The 20,286-nt window shown below is 53.6% G+C and overlaps 1 protein-coding gene across 1 annotated transcript; it reads left to right on the top strand.

Annotated features, from left to right (window-relative positions):
* Nucleotides 1-734: 734 nt before the first annotated feature.
* On the top strand, nt 735-19,851 carry GTPBP4 (GTP binding protein 4). Its single transcript, XM_041767149.1, has 17 exons — nt 735-924; nt 1,904-2,074; nt 4,014-4,117; nt 4,201-4,337; nt 5,758-5,858; nt 7,971-8,063; nt 8,760-8,951; nt 9,032-9,097; nt 10,791-10,880; nt 11,538-11,648; nt 13,594-13,671; nt 13,984-14,035; nt 14,390-14,490; nt 15,702-15,899; nt 16,988-17,053; nt 18,360-18,503; nt 19,195-19,851. Exons 1-17 carry the CDS (start codon nt 877-879, stop codon nt 19,345-19,347), a joined length of 1,905 nt encoding a protein of 634 aa, XP_041623083.1. The 5' UTR covers nt 735-876; the 3' UTR covers nt 19,348-19,851.
* Nucleotides 19,852-20,286: the final 435 nt, after the last annotated feature.

Raw genomic sequence — 20,286 nt, 5'->3', positions numbered from 1 at the left:
GCAGGGGGAGGGGGAGGTGCTGCGGGGGTCGGGAGTTGGTGCAGGGGAGCGGGGTGTGAGGCGGGAGGGGGAGGGGAGGCGGTGCGGGGGGCGGCGCGGGTGTATGTGGGGGGAGCCGAAGCCCCGCCGCTCGCCGCCGCCCTACCGTCCCCGTCCGCCTGTCCCTGCGCCCCGGGCGCCCCGTCGGAGCCACGCGCTCTGGGCCCGAAGTCCGGGGGGTCGGGGTCGGCGATCGCGCATCCTCTCGCGGGCCGGGAGGCCGAACGCCCCGGAGTCCCGCACGCGGGCAGGTCACGAGTGACGGCGAACGCGTGCGACGGGGAGACGCCGGCTGGGGCGCCGGGTCGGGCCGAGCGGGCGGGGCGCGGGAAGAGCTGGGCCGGCGCGCCCGGGGGCGGGGTCCCGCAGGGCAGCCGGAACCTCACGGCCGAGTCACGGGGGTCGGGGCGCCCAGCGGGCGGAGGCGCTGCGCGGACGCGGGCCCCAGGGCTTGTCCCCGCCCCCGCCCGCCCCAGCTGACCGCGGCCTCCGCCTCGCTCCCCATCGGATCCCCCGCCGACACCCCGGCGCCCCGACCCCCGAGTCCTCCGGGCTCCCCAGTTCCCGGGCCCGTGACCCCCAGACACCACGTCCTCCGAGGACCCTGAGCTCCGGGTCCCCGTCCCGCAGGCCTGTCCGCCCCATCCCGCCCCGTCCCCACCCACCCCCTTCCACCCCCCTCCACCCCCCCGGGACCTCCGGCCGGGAGGGGGCGCCGTGACACCCGGAAGCCGCGCCCGAGGACGCCGGAGCTCCCGGAAGTGACGCGCATCCGGCGGAAGTCCGGCTCCCCGGCGGAAGTCCCGCCCCCGCCGTCCCGCGTGGCTGGCAGCCGGCATGGCGCACTACAACTTCAAGAAGATCACTGTGGTGCCGTCCGCCAAGGTAGGCGGCGGAGGGGCGGGGCGGGCCGGGCCTGCGTCTCGGGGGCACGGGGTCGCCTCCAGCGCCCACCGCCCTTACGGCACATAGTCTCCGGACTAGGGCCGCCTGGCTTAGCGGGGCCCCGGGGACGCGGAGGGGCCTCCCTCGGGTCGGGGGTTCCTCCCTCGGGGCCCTGGGTTCCTCCTTCGGGTCGCGGGCTCCTTCCTCGGAGTCCTGGTCCTCTCCCTCGGGGTCAGGGGTCCCCCACCTCGAGGTCCTGGGTCCCCCCCCTCGAGGTCCTGGGTCCCCCCTCGGGGCCACGGGTCCCTCCCTAGGGTCCTGGTCCCCCGCTCGGGGTTCACGTTCCTCCCTCGGGGTCAGGCCCCCCCTGGGGTCGGGGGTCGTCTCCAGGGCCGGGTCAGGCTGGATCCTGTGCGCAGGGCCCTCCCCCCAGAGGACGGGAGGTGCGGTAGGGTCCCTTGGCCCCGCCCGGCGGGCCACGGGGAGGGGGAGGGGGAGGGGGAGGGCCGTGCGGGTCCAGCAGGTCCCTGTCTCAGCCTGACCGCGGGGGCGCTTCAGGCGAGACCCTGTGTCCTCGCGGCCGCTGCGACCTGGGAGACCACCGAGCGGGTGTCAGTCTTACTGACGTCCGTGTTTCCACAAAGACCTGCGAACTGAAACTGCAGGACTTGTTTTCCCTTCGAGTGTTTTCCTCTGACTTATGCTTCAGGCACCGGTCTACAGGGGGAGGAGCCGTGCTGGGAAGACGGCCTGGAGAGGTTAGGGGCGGGACTGGTCCTGGTAGCTAGCTGTTAAGTGGTTTTTTAAAGGCTTGAAACTATGAACACCAACAAACAGAGTTGAATATAAGAAATTAAAGATTTAGTTAGGAATCCGTAGTTTTACACATACGGTACCGTTGGTCTTCTAAGAGGGCTTCAGATGAACGGGTAAGAAGCGTACACTTTTGCTGGACCTCCTGTGTCTGATTTTGTTGCAGGACTTTATCGACCTGACCTTGTCGAAGACTCAACGCAAGACTCCGACGGTCGTCCACAAACATTACCAAATCCACCGCATTAGACATTTTTACATGAGGAAGGTCAAATTCACTCAGCAGAATTACCATGACCGACTGTCACAGATTCTAACAGACTTCCCCAAGTTAGACGTAAGTGCCCCGGGGACCCTGCAGTAACGGTGTGAGCGTGAGCGTTCAGGTCACCGGTGTCTGCAGCCGGTTCAGGTATTTCCCTGACACACGGCACCCGTCACACTTCCTGAGTTGGTGGCAAAGCTGGGCACAGAGCGCAGGTGTTTGGATTCCTGTCCCGCAGCCAGAGCCCACGTACCGCGGTCCGGAGCCATGCCACAGGCCTTCCCTCCAACCAGCTCAGCTCTCCCAGAGCCTGCACTGCGCCTGGTGGCCCGCCAGTGGGCGTGACCTTCCTCCCTCCCTGTTGGGAAGGCTCTTTCTCCTGTGGCCTCAGGTCGCTTCTGTGGCCCGAGGTCCGCCACTGATCATGCTCAGCTTGGCGTGGGCCTCTTTGTGGCCTGGGGGGGTGCTACGGTCTGTGCATTAAGCTAAAACAGTTGAAGCCTTTCCGGCGTAGTCGAGTTTGCCCGTTGACGGAGCCGGAGAAAGCAAGAGCAGGCACTGCGTGTGAGGTCGCTGTGCAGGTCACACCGCTGCAGGGTGGTATGAGGGCGGGTCAGCAGTACAGGGGGCGAGTCTGCATTTGCCACTGTCCCAAGATGGCCCACAAAGCTAGGTTAAGGCAGAGGGGACGAGTTCCTTTAAACCGTTACAGGTGTGCTTCAAATAAGAGCGGAGATTGTGCTAGCTGACCGGCCCGGCATGCCGCAGGTGCTCGCTAGAGGCCGCTTGAACACGCGAAAGCTTCTGGGGAAAGGGTGAGAACCCCAGAAGTTACCTGGGAAGAAGCACAAGCGAATCTGCAGCAGGCTCCGTGCTCAGCATGGACGTGGGGCTCGATCCCACGAGCCTCATGACCTGAGCTGAAACCAAGAGTCAGGTGCTTAACTGACGGAGCCCCCAGATGCCCCCCCACCCACATTTTTTAAGCTGAGAATATTAGAGTAGCTGCGCTCGCGCAGTGATTGACGTGTCTGGGTTCTGTTCAGGCCCTGGGAGCACGACAGCCATCAAGACCCAGGCGGTGGAGTAAGGTGGCGGAGAGAGAGTACCTGGGCTGGGTCGGGCGGATGTGCGGGCCAGCTGGCTGCTGCAGGGTGTGAGTTCTGTCCTTAGGCCTTCCAAGTTGAGCCTCAAGCCGCCGAGCGGCCTTTGCGGGGAGCAGACCACTTGAAGGTGATGCACCGAGTTACACATCTGTGGTGCTGGAGAGTGGAGTGTTTGAGAGGAAGAACTCGTGGGTTTGCTCACAGGGCAGGTGGCCCGGAGCACCTGCGACAGCAGGGTGGCCATCTGTCCACACGGGGGCGGGGGAGGCTGAAGGAGGAGGAGGGATCCGAAGTGTGGGTCAGACATCTGCCCAGACATGCAAGCGGAGGTTTATGAGCGCTCTGGCCTGGAGACGTCCGTGCTCCTAGATCCACGCGAAGTCCCCCAGGACATGAGTGTGGAGAGAGAAATGCCCCCGGGAACGCTGGTGTTGAGTGTTGGGTGGGAGCACGAGCCTGCAGGAGCAGAAGGTTGGTCCTGGGGGCAGCTGATAGGAAGCCTCACGAAGCCTGAGTGGCTGGCTGTCTGCAGAATTCTGGGAGGAAGAAAGGAGTTTGGGGAGGGTCTGAACTGATGACTGGTGGACACGCTCCTGGCACGATTGGGTTTAGGGAAGAAAAGAGCCGTTCCTGTGATTCCTGCCAAGACAGGAGCAGAGGGTCGGGGGCCAAAGGGGCTTGCAGACCTTTACATTTGGGGGGACGGGGTACAATGACCGCATGTCTGCAGGCATGGATTCGGGTCTTGAGAAGTGGGGGAGGGGGCGCATGCACAAGTGGAGAGTTGGCTGGGGCCGTGGGAGAGATGAAGGGGGCACGGTGGGGCAGACAGAAGTGACCTCCAGAATTACTGACACGTTGAGATGAGACTCCTGTGCCAAAACACTGCTTTGTTTCTGTTCTAGGATATTCATCCATTTTATGCCGATTTGATGAACATTCTCTATGACAAGGATCATTACAAGTTGGCTCTGGGACAAATAAACATTGCCAAAAACTTAGTGGACAAGTAGGTATTTTCTTATCATAGTAGGTTTTGAATTACTGACCAAAGTGAAAAACCTTTTGTGTGTTTGTTCTGATTTCTTCAAGTGTGGCCAAAGATTACGTGCGGCTTATGAAGTACGGAGACTCTCTGTACCGCTGCAAGCAGCTGAAGCGTGCTGCCCTCGGGCGGATGTGTACAATCATCCGGAGACAGAAGCAGAGTTTGGAGTACCTGGAGCAAGGTATCTGTTGTCTGTAAGCAAGAACGGTGGTTACTGTGTACTGTTCTGGTTCTTGATTTTTGTCAAGAACTTATTTTTGGAATGTTTGTTTTGTTTTATTTTAGATCTGACAGGATCAAATTACTTTTCCCACCCAGCTTATGAGAAATTCCAGCAGGCTAGTTATTATCAAAAAAGCAGTTAGTGAAAACGCTGGGGATCCCTGCGTGGCTCAGCGGTGGAGCGTCTGCCTTCAGCTCAGGGCATGACCTCGGGGTCCTGGGATCGAGTCCCACATCGGGCCCCCCCGCAGGGAGCCTGCTTCTCCCTCTGCCTGTCTCTGCCACTCTGGGTCTCTCATGAATAAATAAAAAAAAAATCTTTTTTAAAAAATAAAATTCTTACAAAGCACTAGTACTATTAAATATGGCAAACACAAATTCTTTTAATAGTACATAAGGCACATATGTTATAAATCACAAGAAAATACCCAAAAATATGGGGGGGTGTGAAATGACCCATAGTTTTTTATCTATTGAGATTTTAACTTTTTTTTTCTTCCAAGCTTTGCAATATAGGGTGCCTGAGTGGCTCAGTTGGTCAAGTGTCCGACTTCTGGTTTCAGCTCAGGTCATGATCCCAGGGTTGTGGGATCTGCCCCTGTCGGGCTCTGCTCAGCAGGGAGTCTGCTTGAGAGTCTCTCCCTCTGCCCTCCCCTAGCTCCCCTGAGCACACACACCCAAATCTTTCCGCAAAAAAAAAAAAAAGCTTTGTAATATGTGTTAGCATGAAATTGCTACTCCAGTTTTGTTAAGTGGTATTTTTATTTAAGAGAACAGTTCTGAATTAGTGTAGTGTTTTTTATGAAACAGTTTTTGGCTTTTTACATATATTTTTGTGCTACAAATGTAAAGTCATTTGATTTTCTTCCCCCCTCCCCCACATCTTGCAAATAATTTGTAACAAGTTGTGCTCCTCTGCCTTGCAGTGCATCCTGCATCTCTCTTGCTTAATCTTGAGGGTAGTCTAGTGGCGTGACTGTGCCTTGCCGATGAGGCACGTGGTCCTTGTGTGGAAACAGCCCATGGCCTGGGCAGGAAGCGGTGGCACGCACGCATGCTTCAGACATGCTTTCCAGTACCATCTCACTTAGTAAGAGTGGTCTGGGCACTTAGACGTGTGTTTCTCCCTCCACTTCTGACCTGTTGACTGGGATTCTGGGTACAGCCAGATTGGGGAGATGCTCTCCTGTGTACTGTGGTGCACCTGTAGCCAATCCTTTTCCTGTTTATATTTTTCCTGTTTCTCACATTCTGTATGTCGGAATGGCAGAGCGTTGGAGCGGGGTTAATAAAACTGTAGTCCAACTAAGAGAAGCGTATCTTAAAGTGTTTCTTGATTGGTCTTGCGAAATTAAGTATATGCAATCTGAACCTCACAGTGCGCCAGCATCTGTCCCGTTTGCCAACTATTGACCCGAATACGAGGACCCTGCTTCTCTGTGGATACCCAAACGTTGGCAAGTCCAGCTTCATCAATAAGGTTAGTCTCTGTTGATAAGGCAGGTGACCAAGGACTTGAGGCCCGAGGGCTGCTGTGTCCTGCCCCCATGGGGAGGATGACCAGCCGATTAGTCCTTGAGTCATACTGCCCTTGGCTCTCACAGCCCTTTACTTGAGGGAAGGATTAAGTTCATCTGAACCCACATTTGTATTGCTGTTACAAAAAACATTGTATTTTCTATTCTGGTACATGTTTCATAAGTTTCTAAGGGATTGAAGATGTTCAAGTACAGTTTTGTTAACACACAGAGAGCCTCTCCCAGGACGTGCTGTCTCAGCCTAGTCTGGGCGTGCCCGTGCCTACTGTGGCGGGCTGCACTCGCTGAGTTGGGCTTCCTATTTCGTGGGTGAATGTCCCCTTGGTTGATGGGCCACTTCTCATGTGAAGTATTTGGTCCACGTAGTGGGGAGTGGTTGAGCTACTCTTTACTTGAGTGAGTTTATTAATTGGGACTTGACACTATTTAGTAACTTCATGCTTCAAGACAACGAAGCTGAGCTTGAGGGACCTGAGCAGAGATAGCAACAGAGGGGCGCCCAGGTGGCTCAGTCTGCTAGCATTCAACTCTTGATTTCTGCTCAGGTCACGACCTCAGGGTTGTCAGATGGAGCCCTGCATCAGGCTCCTGTGCAGTAGGGTCTGCTTGAGATTCTCTCTTTCCCTCTGCCCCTCCCAGTCATGCTCTTCAGTGCATGCCCTCTAAAATAAATAAATAAATCCTTAAAAAAAATAAATTGTTGGTTCATAAGTAATAAAAAGTACGTTCACAACCAGCAACAGCTCAGGTGCCAAACAACAGCAGTTACGTATGTGTGACTGCTTGCTGCCAGGAACACTTCGACTTTAAGCCAATTTGCAGGTTTTTATTTTGTCCCCAAGTTGTGCTGACGTGACACGTGATGACCGAGCTGATGGCTCAAACGCTTGTGAGCCAGTGGCCCCTTCATCAGTTAGAATAGGGCAGCCTGGGTAACCCAGTGGTTTAGCGCCACTGTCAGCCCAGGGCGTGACCCCGGAGTCCTGGGATCAAGTCCCGCATTGGGCTCACGGAGCCTGCTTCTCCCTCTGCCTGTGTCTGCCTCTCTCTTTGCGTCTCTCATGAATAAATAAATAAAATCTTTAAAAAAGAAAGTTCGAATTAAACAGTAAACAGTTCTTCGGTTGCACCGACCACATTTTGAGAGTTTGTGGGACCGTGTGGCTGGTGGATCAGCAGTGAGCATTTCTGTCTTCACAGCAAGTTTGTGGGGTATCACCGGGGCTGGGGTGGATCAGAGCAGAAGCTAACGGACGCTCCGAGTACCAGGCCCCTCACCTCCCCGTCTGATTTGCAGTGTCCCTGCGCGGGCCTGTGGCATGAGGGAGTGGAGCCTGTCCGACCATCAGGGAGTGGCAGCTTCTGTCCTCAGTGTGATTGTGTGAGGTCTGTCTCCTTTAAGATTTTTTTTTTTTAATTTTTATTTATTTATGATAGAGGCAGAGGAAGAAGCTGGCTCCATGCATCAGGAGCCCGACGTGGGACTCGATCCCGGGTCTCCAGGATCGCGCCCTGGGCCAAAGGCAGGCGCCAAACTGCTGCGCCACCCAGGGATCCCTCCTTTAAGATTTTTAAAATTTATTCATGAGAGAGACAGACAAACACACAGGCAGAGGGAGAAGCAGGCTCCCTGCAGGGACCCTGATGTGGGACTTGATCCGGGGACTCCAGGATCAGGCCCTGGGCTGAAGGCCGCGCTGAACTGCTGAGCCACCTGGGCTGCCCCTGGTTTTGTTTTAATGCCAAAATCATTAGTCTTTTTAAAATTAATTAATTAATTTATTTTTAAATTTATTTTATTTTATTTATGACAGTCACAGAGAGAGAGAGAGAGGCAGAGACACAGGCAGAGGGAGAAGCAGGCTCCATGCACCGGGAGCCCGACGTGGGATTCGATCCTGGGTCTCCAGGATCACGCCCTGGGCCAAAGGCAGGCGCCAAACCGCTGCGCCACCCAGGGATCCCAATCATTAGTCTTAATAACACATAGGTGCCACATTTACCTTATTTGAGGGAGAATGAGGTTTGGAACTTGTGTGATTGCTTTGTTTTAGGTGACGAGAGCAGATGTGGATGTCCAGCCCTATGCGTTTACGACCAAGTCTCTGTTTGTGGGGCACATGGATTATAAGTATCTGCGCTGGCAGGTCAGAGCTCTCCCCTTTAACAGCACACGCCTGGAGTGTCTCCCCCATTCCCGTGGCACTCGGAGGAGGATGCGAGGGGTGGGAGACGTTCTCGGGGTCACCAGGACTGCCCCATGGACAAAACTCCCCTGAGCTTCTCGGCTGCCCGAGGGCGGTTCTTGGTTCTGATAGAACTCAGGGAGGCAGCCAGCGGCCCGCGTGGATGTCTGCACTGTGCTGACGGCGGTGCTTCCAAACAAACAAGTCTCCTTGGTGTTTCTGACCCTGTCACGAGAAACGACATTTATTAGCCATTTTAGAGGGTAGAGCAGTTTCCACAGTAAAACTTAATTTTATAAATGATCAGTGTTCCTTCTGTCCTCCTCTGTGGTGGGCTGTGCCGTTGGGGCCCCTGGCTGGCTCAGTAGACATGTGGCTCTTGACGTCGGGGACAGGAGTTCAAGCCCCATGTTGGCATAGAGCTTGTGTTTTTTTAAAAAAAAAGTCTTTTTCTCCAGGTCATCGGCTGGCTCTTTAGTGAGCTCCCTGGGGTTCACCTCATCCACCTTATTTCTTAATATTTAAAGGTTATTTCATTACGGTCAGTCAGGAGAGCTACATTTTATATCCTGGTTTGGGTATGGGTGTCACTTCCAGGGTGTGCTGGCAGGAAGGCTGTGGGAATGTGCACTTTGCGGTAACAGATCTGACCATTAGGTCGTAGACACGCCGGGGATCCTGGACCACCCCTTGGAGGATCGGAACACCATCGAGATGCAGGCCATCACGGCCCTGGCTCACCTGCGCGCTGCGGTTCTGTACGTGATGGACCTGTCTGAGCAGTGTGGGCATGGGCTGACGGAGCAGCTGGAGCTCTTCCAGAACATCAAGCCTCTCTTTATCAACAAGGTGCGGGGGGGCCCCGTGCTGTCAGCGTAGAACCTGTGCCCTGAGGACACGTACTTCATTGTCCATTTGTTCTGTTCCAGCCGCTCATAGTCGTAGCAAACAAGTGTGACGTGAAGAGGATAGCTGAGCTTCCTGCAGACGATCAGGTAAGTCCCCTCTGTGTCGTCAGGTTTGTTACCTGCTGATTCCAAGTCATCGTTTCAGACAACTGAAGTCTAGAAGGATTTTAGCAATACTAGTTCAGCTTTGTTTTCTTACTGGCCAGCTAAAGCTGACCTTCCCTGACCTCTGCCCTCCGTGGAGGCTGTGGGAATGGCCTGCCTGCCTTCATCAGGACAGTGCCCGTGTGCCTTACAGCACCCCACGTGCCTGAAGATAGGCCTTGTCTCTTCAGGCCTGGGGTGGCCCTGTGCTCTGAGCAGCACCTGCAGAGTAGGGATTTAGGTGGGGGGGCGGGTTTCGGAGGGCCTCTTGCCTGCCGCACAGATTTGTGGGAAAATGAGTTTGGGGCATGAGTTGAATGAGTGAAGGAGCAGCAGGCTTCGAGGTGTGGCAAGCTCCGGGGGGACACTCCGTTCTGCAGTTGCTCATAGTAACAGCGGTATCCCCGGGTGGTTCGTCGGCACCGTCGGCAGGCAGATCGAACGAAACTGGAAAGCAAGTGGGCGCCGGGTGCCATCCTGACGTCGCTGTTTGGTTAACCTGATGGCGCACCCTGGCCTTGTGCCTGGGCACCCTGGCTTGCTCGTGTGATGAACGTGGCCCCTGTGAGGTTGAGGCAGACTGTCCGGACCACAGGCTAGTCAGATCCCAGTGCTGCCCAAGACCTCTGCCCTTCTCCCTGTGGTGGGGCTGCATGGCCTTGTCTGTGACGAGAGAGATCTTAGTGACGTGTGCATGTTGTGTTGTTTGATAAGGGATTCCCTGAGGTCGCAGAGGCCAAATGTTTTATTTAAAAATAGTATTGAGGGATCCCTGGGTGGCGCAGCGGTTTGGCGCCTGCCTTTGGCCCAGGGCACGATCCTGGAGACTCGGGATCGAATCCCACGTCAGGCTCCCGGTGCATGGAGCCTGCTTCTCCCTCTGCCTATGTCTCTGTCTCTCTCTCTCTCTCACTGTGTGCCTATCATAAATAAAGAAAATAAAATTAAAAAAAATAAAAAAAATAAAAAAATAAAAATAGTATTGAAGGCAGCCCTGGTGGCTCAGCGGTTTAGCGCCGCCTTCGGCCCAGGGCGTGATCCTGGGGACCCGGGATCAAGTCCCATGTCAGGCTCCCTGTGTGGAGTTTGCTTCTCCCTCTGCCTGTGTCTCTGCCTCTGTCTCTATGTGTCTCTCATGAATAAATAAAATCTTTTAAAAAATAAAAATAAAAAATAGTATTGAGGGTGGGGGGTGGGGGTGACTGGGTGGGGGGCACTGAGAGGGGCACTTGACAGGATGAGCACTGGGTGTTATTCTGTATGTTGACAAATTGAACACCAATAAAAAATAAATGTATTAAAAAAATAAAAATAGTATTGAAAACATTTTAAAAACTGTAGCTTGATGTTGCCAGGTTCCTTCTAAGGAACCACACCAGCACTACGTCTTACAGAATGTTCCAGGGAACTTCTGTAGTTGGCTTCTGTAATCTGGTTTGATCCTGACGGTGGTGTTTTCTTAATCATAGAAGAATATAGGGAAAATTCAGTATTTGGGGGAAGTAGCCTTTAGAAGAATTAGAAACAAACCACGGACGTGCCAGTTAGCTTTGTGATACCCACATGAAAAACAGCGAGAATCATTACATGCAGAAGTGGAAACAATGGCGCTCTCGTTTTTGTTTTGTCTTCCCAGAAAATATTTGCAGATTTGCAGGCTGCAGGATTTCCTGTGGTTGAGACCAGTACCCTGACAGAGGAAGGGGTTATTCAAGTGAAAACCGAGGTCAGTGCCTTGTCCATCTCGTTACTGCCTTTGTTGTGAGAGGCGTCCGTCGTGGGCAGGGAGCCCCGCTCCCCACCCACCCAGTTGAGCGGGGGCTGATGGGGATACTGTGACTCCCCTGCACGAGGGTGTCCGCCTCGTCCGCCGCCTGCTGCCCTGGTCCTGCCAGGCAGGCTGTGGGAGCTGTGCTGTTGCACAACTTGTCCCGAGACAGAAGGAGCAAGAGGAACTCGGAGGAAGGCCGCTCCCGTTAGATTTCCCTTGCGAGTCTGATCACTTTTACACCGTCGTCCTTTTCCTGTGAACCGGGGCCCATCTGATGCTGTGGTTGCCGCTGCCCTGGCGCTTCAGTCGGAGTCTGGGGGGTCGTGAACCTGGCGAGGGGCTCCCTAGAGGCGGGAGGCAGGCCTGGAAGGGGCGTGGGGTGCCTGGGTGTGGGGTGCCTGGGAAGGGCCCTGCCCCGGGAGCTTACAGGGACCTCGAGGTGACCCCAAGACAGCAGCGGCCGCTCTGACTCCTGAGGAGAAGCGTGTAGTAGGTCTAGAGCTTTGGAACGCAGGCAGCTGGTGAGCAGGGGGCTCGGTTCCGCCGCGGGCCCCCCTGCAGCCCTGTAGCGGGGATGCCTCGTGAGTCCTGCCCTGTTTCCTCACTTCTCAGGCTTGTGACAGGCTTCTGGCTCATCGAGTCGAAACCAAAATGAAAGGAAATAAAGTGAACGAGGTGCTGAACAGGCTGCACCTGGCTGTGCCGCACAAGAGAGACAACAAGGTGAGGCTGCCTTCCCTCGGGCCTGCGAGCCGGGGCCTGCGCTGACTGGGCTCCTGCCTCACGCAGGCCTCCGTGGAAACCACGTCGTGTGTCCCGGGCTGTACAGGTGCCGAGGGAGACCCTGCCGCCCACTCTACCATGGCGGTTAGCGGCTGTCTTGTGTATCTTCTGGGAAATCTTTGTAGTGTGTGAACATTTAAAAAAATTTTCAAGCATGGAAATGTGTCACGTTCTTCGAAAATTTTTGTTTTCTGGAGCGCCTGGGTGGTGTAGCCGGTTACATGTCTGATTCTGGGCTTCAGCTCAGGTCATGATCTCCGAGTCGTGGGATCAAGCCCTGTGTCGGGGAGTGGGGGCAGGCAGCCCCAGAGGGCGTCTGCTTGAGATGCTCTCCACCTCTCCGTCCCTCCCACTCTTGCTATCTCTAAAATGCGAAAATCAACCTTCAAAAAAATATTTTCGGGGGCACCTGGGTGTCCCTGTGGGTGAAGTGTCTGCCCTCGGCTCAGGTTATGATCTCAGGGTCATGGGATCGAATCCTGTGTCGAGCTCCATGCAGTGGGGGGTCCACTTCCCCCTCTGCCCCTCCCCTGGCTTGTGTGCATTCCCATGCTTGCTGTCTCTCAAAAAAAAATTTTTTTTGTTTCCTTGCATCCGTGGTACTCAGCTGCACATCTTTTTTCCTTACGTCTTTGTTTTTAATTACAGATGTGTGTGTGTAGAGTGAGTTTTATGGTGGGCACTGAGAGCTCTGTGTCCTACAGACATGCCTGCCTGGATTACACTGCGCATGGCCCGGATCGCTGATGTCAGTCTGACCCATTAAAGTTGGTCCCATATTTGGGATTTCTGTAATGATTAGTGTAGGCGAGCATTTTTTTATTTTTGAAGATTTTATTTTTAAGTGATCTTTACACCCCATGTGGGGCTTGAATTCATGACCCAGCAAGGTGCCCTGTCACGCAAGCCTTTTCGTGAGCTTATTGGCCCGTTGTTTCTTCAGATCATTGATCTTTTACTCATTTAATTTAAAGTTTTTACGTAAAGGAAATCAGACGCATGTGGTTTGTAGGGTTCTTTTTTTTTTTTAAGATATTATTTATTCATGAGAGAGAGACGCAGAGACCCAGGCAGAGGGAGAAGCAGGCTCCCTGCAGGGAACCCGATGCGGGACTCAATCCCGGGACCCCAGGGTCACGCCCTGGGCTGAAGGTGGATGCTCAACCCCTGAGCCACCCAGGTGTCCCTAGGTTGGTTTTTTGGGGGGGTTCTTTTGGGTGAGATTTTTTCTTTCTTTTGGTCATTTGCTTTTTGATTGGGGTTTTCTTTTTCAACCTTAGATTATACGCATTTAACATAGGCTATTTAAAACTTAATTATGTGGTATTAACTAACATTGGTATTTTTTTGCAGCTACCAGTTTTGTGTCAGGCACAAAACCGTTCATTCCAAAAATGCTTTTTAAAAGTATTTTTCTTCTATTCTTGGATGGTTTCATTTTTTAATTTTTCCTGCCTTGAACAGAAGTTTTTGCTCAGTCTCGCACGCTTTGTTCTTAGGAAGCAGGCAGCTACCCAGCTTTGTTTTCACCAGGAGAGTCATTTTTCTCAGAACTGATGATGAAATGCTGTATCTTCCTGTTAAATTCTCCTGTGTACTGAGTTTCCGTCTAGATTGCTTTCATCTACTTTGTTTCACCTGTTCCTGCTTTTTTGTTGGTGATTTTGCCTGAGAACTTTGGCACTTATTTTTTCTAAATAAACTGCAGATCCCTATGGAGTCATCCCATTTCCTTGCCCAGTTGGCCTGTGCCCCCGCCCAGTCCTCTTCTGGTGTTGTTAGTCTGGCTTTGCGGAGAGGGAGTGTGCCTCTGGTTTTCCACCTTTGTGCTCCTTTGCATTCAGCAAGGCATTGCACAAAACTTTCTCCGGTGATATCTCCTCAGGAGAGGCCCCCTTTCATCCCCGAGGGAGTGGTGGCACGTAGGAAGAGAATGGACATCGGGGAGCCCAGGAGGAAGCGGGTAGGTCTGCTTCAGGGGTGCAGAAGGCTGTGTGAGCCTGGAGTGGGCAGGGGGCATGTCGCTGAGGGCGTCTGGGCCATGCTGTCGGGCTCTACGAGCACAGCCGTGACCCGACCAAGGCCCCTACCCTTGTGGGTGGGAGGGAGGTGGACATGGTGGGACTGCTGGGACACCGGAGCCAGGCCACACAGGTGTCAGGGGTGGGCTGTGGGTTGGAGAAGAGGCTGTCTCCTGGGGCAAGGAGGGGGCTCCGCATTTGCGCGCCTGGAAGGCCAACGGGGGCTGATGAAGTTGTCTGCTCCTTCATTGCAGGAACGAGACCTCGAAGTGGAGCTGGGGGATGATTACATTTTGGACCTTCAGAGTAAGGCTGCTGGCGCTCAGGGAGCTGTGGGAGGGCAGCGATGCCCTTCACCTCTTAGAGATGACTTATGTGCCACCGGGGTCTGTGGCTTCAGGAGGAGGGTTGGGTTTGCTTGCGTGGCGTGTTGGTGCAGGTGCAGGCGTCTGCTGCCTTGGCCTCCCGCCCTGGGCCCTGGGGCTGGAGGTGCTGGGCGAGCCAGGGTGTTTGCAGCCCCTCCTCCATGGGGTGTCTCTGCTGTGCTGAGCACGAACGCCCGTCGTCTTCCCGGAGAGACGTGTGAGGAGTCATTTCGGGCACGTCGTGGTTGCAGGTATTGGATGTTACAGTAAACGTAAACTTTCTTTTTAACTTCAGAGTATTGGGATCTGATGAACTCCTCTGAGAAGCACGATAAGATACCCGAGATCTGGGAAGGCCATAACGTAGCTGATTACATTGATCCCGACATCATGCAGGTCTGTGTTACTTGCTGAAGCATGTGGTTTCTGTTCCTCAGTAACCGGGAAGGTACAAGCACCGTGTGGACTGTACTTGTTGCCTTGTGCCTTCTGCATCACGGTGCTCCCCTCACCCGCCCCCTCCAGCAGCAGCCTTCTCCTGCGAGGGTCCTGGAGACCCCAGGGCTCTGCTGCTCGGCCCTGCACTGTGCTCTCCTCCGGGTTAGCCCTGGCCTCCTGTGTGGGGCAGGTGGGCTCTGCTGGCTGCGAGCTCCCTGTCGTCCTTCTCATGTCCTGTGCTGCTGCCGCCACTGTCCTCTGTCCTGACCTGTCGGCCCGACCTGGGGCTTTTGTTCTTCAGTGGCGGCTTCTTCCTACTGGATGTCTCTTAGCAGGTTCCTCTTTAAAAACAATCTTGCAGGCAGCTGGGGTGGCTCAGCGGTTTAGCGCCACCTTCAGCCCAGGGCGTGCCTGGGGTTGAGTCCCACATCAGGCTCCCTGCATGGAGCTTGCTTCTCCCTCTGCCTGTGTGTCTCTCTCTCTCCATGTGTCTCATGAATAAATAAATAAGATCTTAACTAAAAAAATAAAATAAAAATACAAAGGAGAGAAAAATGGGAGAATTAGAGAAGGAAGAGGATTTATGAAGGTTTTTTTTTTTTTTTTTAAGATTTTATTTTCCATTTATGAGAGAGACAGGGAGACTGGGACTCCCCAGGATCACGCCCTGAGCCAAAGGCAGATGCTCAGCCACTGAGCCACCCAGGCGTCCTGTCCTCAGGGTTTTTAAAGAAAGAATATTTCCTGCTCCTTCCCAGCTGCTGCCAGCAGTGGCGTTCGTGCTTGGGGATGGGCTTAGAATGGATGAAGGGGATGTTGTAGTGTCGTATCCGCTCACATCAATAAGGTTTACTTTTCCGCGCACGGTTGTGCTCTCATGTGTGGGGAGGGGTGGTACTGGGGAGGGAGGGAGGGAGGTGATGTCTGCACATTGCACCCTGATGTCTGCAGTAGTTGGTAAAGTGAGAGAAACAGCACAGGACAGCTCATGGGGCCTGTGGGCTCACTGCTGGGAATCGAGCCCATGAGCGTCACTGGGACCAGGTGATGGCACTTGTCGCCCCCTGAAAGACCAGGGGGAACCGAGCTCCCATACAGCATTGCTACACTTAAGAGTTTTTTTTGTTGTGCTTCATTAGAATTGTTTATTTTATTTTATTTTTTTAAAGAAATTAGAAGAGTTAGAAAAAGAAGAAGAGCTGAGGACAGCAGCTGGCGAGTACGACAGTGAGTCTGAGAGCGAGGACGAAGAGATGGGGGAGATCCGCCAGCTAGCGAAGCAAATTCGGGAAAAAAAGAAGCTGAAAATTCTGCAGTCCAAGGAGAAGAACACACAGGGCCCCAGGATGCCTCGGACGGCTAAGAAGGCAAGTTCTGTGTTTCCAGATTGCCGGACGGCTTGTATGGATCCGATTTGCTAACTGCGACATTTCGACCCACGTGTGGCCGTGGGATCGGATCGCACGTACTGTTCTGTTGATGTTGATGCGTGCTGGCATCTGAGGTGGGTGGAGCTCTGATCGGCCGTGTTGGCTGATGGCGCCATCCTGGTGGCTTCCTGGTCCAGCACTGTGGGAGTTAGACTCTCTGCCAGACCTGTGAGGTTGTGATTTGGGATCTGTGGCAGAAAAGCCATCAGTCGCCAGTTCCTCTTTAATTTCTCTGCGAGTCAGGACTCTAATCCTTTGCAGTTTACAGAAATCTATGCCAGTCCGGGTTAAATCCTTGGGCGATTTCTTGGCCTCCGTGACTGGAGAGGACAATGAGACTTACACTTTAGGTGCAGGTCGGCCACATGATAGCAGTTCTTTCTGTCTCATCCCCGTCTTTGTAGGATCTTCATCTCCTGCTCTGTGCCCATCAGGGCAGCAGGTCAGGCTGGGTCCTTGGGTGCCTTCCAGCCCCAGGATGTGACAGCAAACAGTGGGAGCCTCCGCAAGCCAGGACGGTGTGCAGGGCAACTAGAGTGTGAGCAGAGGGAGGCGGGGGGAACGATGATGTTCCCCACGCGTCTCAGTGGACGCTCGTGTGTCTGAGATACTGTGTTCACGGGGTGGCACATGATAGCCCCTTGGCACACTGGAATCCGCCTGGTTCCCTGGTGGTGCTCAGTGGGCTTGGGAGGAGAAGCTGCCCCTGGAGTTTGTGTCTTGGGGCACATCCTGTGAGCTCAGCCTCGGGGCCCCTTGAACATAGACTTCCTGCAGAGGTGTGCAGAATCCGAGGATGCGAAGAGGATGTTGTCTTAGACGTGGCCACTTCCTGGGAAATGTTGGTTTCCTCGGCTTTAGTGATTGTCCCAAAATATGAACGTGAGACGATTAAAAGATATAATTCCTAAAAGAAATGTATCCTAGATCATTGTAAGGTACGTGTTCCCATTTTCTGTTGAACTTTTTTTTTTAAACATTTCATCAAACTAATTTTGCTTCAATCCCTTTTTCTCTGTGTTCAGGTTCAGCGGAAGGTGTTAGAGAATGAGATGCGCAGTCTTGGCGTTGACATGGATGACAAAGACCACGTAAGTGTGTGGAGATGGTCCCGGTCACGTATGTCCTGGGCCGCATACGGCTGTGCCTTAGGGCCCAGGCTCTCTCACCTGTCGGGTAGCAGAGTGTGAGAGGAGCTTGGGCTGTGTGAAAACAGTTCAGAACTGTTTTCCTGGGGGCCCAGAGATTGTCGGGTTTGTGAGGTAACTATTGGAATTTTTTTATCCCTGATGAATTTTGCTGGAGCAAATACTTTTTTAAAGATTTTATTTTAGGGATCCCTGGGTGGCGCAGCGGTTTAGTGCCTGCCTTTGGCCCAGGGCGCGATCCTGGAGTCCTGGGATCAATCCCACGTCAGGCTCCCGGTGCATGGAGCCTGCTTCTCCCTCTGCCTATGTCTCTGCCCCCCCCCCCCTCTTTGTGTGACTATCATAAATAAATAAAAATTAAAAAAAATAAAGATTTTATTTTAGAGCAACTGCATGTAAGTGGGGGGAGGGGCAGAGGGAGAGACCATCTGAAGCCGACTCCCTGCTGAGTGTGGAGCCCTTGAGCCCGTCGCGTGTTTGATCCCAGGACCCGGATGATCGGAGTCAAAATTAAAGAGTTAGTTGGGGGGAAAAATGACTTAGTTGCTTAATTGATTAAGCCACGCAGGCAGCTCTGGAGCATACACAGTCTTGTATAAAATAGCTTTTTCATATTCTTGATTATTTTATTGAAACATTCTTAGAATAATCAAAATCAAAAGATAACTTATTAAATCCCTTTTCCAAAGGGATTAGATTAATTTTAATCAGGAACGTGGACAGTGCCTTGCTCATGTGGAGCGTTACTTTAACAGACGTTTCACGTGCCGGCCGAGTGCCAGCACGCCTGTCGAGGCATTGTGTTGTTTGCAGACAGGAAACGGGTTACCAGGGCGCCCACCACGGCGAGCAGGGCTACCCCGCCCAGGTGCAGTGGGTGTGTCTGCTTAACGTCAGCTCTGAGCTTTCTGAGGGCTGCTCCTGGTGTTCAGGTACATAAGCCCAAGGTTGCGGGGAGAGGACGCTTTACACCGGAAATAGAAATTGGGATGTCAGTCTCGTGATCCAGGCTAAGGGAAGAACGTCATGCAGTGGCCAGTGTTAAGTCGATGCTTTCTGTTGGAGTTAAAATCACTTGTAACGTGAAGCAGCTGTGTTAAGTGAAGAGGAACATTTGACCAGTACTAATATGTGAAAGAGCTTTAGCTTATTCGATAAAATCTTAAAAAACTCTTCAGCGACTTGTTCTCTTGATGGTGTAATTTTGTGTGTGTGATTACAGCCTTAAATTTGCTTTTTTGCTCTTCAGGCCCATTACGCAGTCCAGGCGAGAAGGTCTCGGAGCGTTACTAGGAAGAGGAAACGGGAGGACTCTGTTCCACCCACGTCTATAGCCCGCAGCCGCAGCTGCTCTCGGACTCCACGGGATGTCTCTGGTCTTCGGGATGTCAAGGTTAGTCCTTGTGATGTGCCTCTGCTGGGGTCTCCTGGGCTCCGGACACACCCTACAGCAGTCGTGTAGAGGGCAGTGACCACCAGGGGAGGGCTGGTGCCCCATGCGGAGTGGGTGGACAGGAGCATGATGTCATAGGGCGCTGTGATGTCATAGGACACTGCGTTCAGAGCCTGGAGGCTGGAGCCCCTGTAGGGAGCGGTTTTGGTCAGTCTTTGGGAAAGACACTTGAGATATACATAGTCTGTTTCACTTAAAATTTTTTTTTATTTAAATAAACACAAAAAATTGTTAGATTTTGCATTTTGAAAGTTTAGGTACAGAGCTTTCCATTGTACTGTGCCATCTCCTAGAAATCTGGATTTTAGTACCAGCGTGGCTGTTTGTGAGTCTGATGCGAGCAGCGTGGTTTCCTGGGCTGACTGTCCGTTTTCTTGCTTGTCTGAGTGGAGCTACGGCATGCAGGCCCTGACCTCCCAGGTCCCGTGGGGCACAGGCCTCGTCTGGGTACAGCGTTCATCCCGTCCTCGCGCGCACAGGCCTGAGGTCTGCGGACCCTCAGACTGCGGGGACGGAGACCCGCCAGCACTTCTGGCAGAACAGATCTGGACGGTTAGGGAGGGCTGTTGACGGGTCGCCATGGGGCCCACGGAGAATTGGGAGCTGACGTGTGTTGTGTGTCCCTGTGCAGATGGTGAAGAAAGCCAAGACTATGATGAAGAACGCTCAGAGGAAGATGAACCGCCTGGGGAAGAAAGGAGAAGCCGACAGACACGTGTTCGATATGAAGCCCAAGCACTTGCTCTCTGGGAAGAGGAAAGCGGGTAAAAAGGACAGGAGGTAGTGTCCTGCGGCTGCAGTGGTCTGGCTGCGCAGGGTGTCTCCGGCCCGCCAGGTGTGCGGTCATGGGGTTGGAGTCCTGGCCCATGAACTGCAGATAACAAGCAAACCTGAGGCTTTTGTTGCTTTGCTCCCCTGGGTGCCCGGCTGCGGGAGGTGCTGTCGCTGCCTCGAAGCCCAGGTGTTCCGAGCAGACGGTGGGTGTGGCATTCCACGGAGCCTTGATTGCTCCAGATCTACAGAACCGGAAAGATTGGTTGACGTGAACGCGTGTATTACTCTTTTCTGCAAGAGGGAACTTCGGTTTACGTAGGTCTAGTGTGATTTTTTTTGTGAGGAAAGCCAGCCCCTCTGGTGGTGGACGTGGGCCCAGGGCTGCCAGCCGTGCCTGCCTGCAGCAGAGCAAGCTCCAGCGCCGGCTGATTTTCCCATCTTTCTGTGCGACGTGTGTACCGTTGTAACCTGTCTTCAACTAGTTTGTCCAAAATAAACTTCAGAATAAAGTGTTTTTGGTTGATGTATTTTGTTTTTGTGTTTGGTTGGGTTTTTCTGGTTTTACTTTGTTTTTGGTTTACTTACAAATCCCTGTCAGTTTGGCCACATGAGAAAAGAGAAAAAAAATGAACTGTTGTTTTCAAAACAGAAAGTTCTTTTTTGTGGGGTAAAATGTTACCTGAGACCGCGCAGCAGCTAAGGATGGCCTGTGCCGCTTGGGTGGCAGAGACCCGTGTGTCCAGCAAGCCCCAGACACCCCAGTGCTGCCATGGGGTCACCTGTGGGCACCCGCTTCCCTTTCTCCCAAACACGTGGACGCGGAGTCCGAAGCCCAGGACAGTGGGACGCCAAGTGCTGGAGACCTTCAGATGGTACTGGTGTAACCGCTGGGCCCTGCAGTGTCCAGCCGAGGTGCGTGGGCAGCAGGGCACTTCTTGAGGACGCCGCG

The sequence above is a fragment of the Vulpes lagopus genome, chromosome 8, assembly GCF_018345385.1.
Source record: "Vulpes lagopus strain Blue_001 chromosome 8, ASM1834538v1, whole genome shotgun sequence".
NCBI lineage: Eukaryota > Metazoa > Chordata > Mammalia > Carnivora > Canidae > Vulpes > Vulpes lagopus.
The sequence above is the reverse complement of the archived record's forward strand: the minus strand, read 5'-3'. Positions and strand labels throughout refer to the sequence as shown.

What these genes read in the sequence shown, in the direction of transcription:
- GTPBP4 (XM_041767149.1), top strand. Translation starts at nt 877, where the DNA reads ATGGCGCACTACAACTTCAAGAAGATCACTGTGGTGCCGTCCGCCAAG. An exon ending in AGCCTCTCTTTATCAACAAG is followed by an intron (nt 8,952 to 9,031) that starts GTGCGGGGGGGC and finishes GTTCTGTTCCAG; the next exon opens with CCGCTCATAGTCGTAGCAAA. An exon ending in TGCCTCGGACGGCTAAGAAG is followed by an intron (nt 15,900 to 16,987) that starts GCAAGTTCTGTG and finishes CTCTGTGTTCAG; the next exon opens with GTTCAGCGGAAGGTGTTAGA.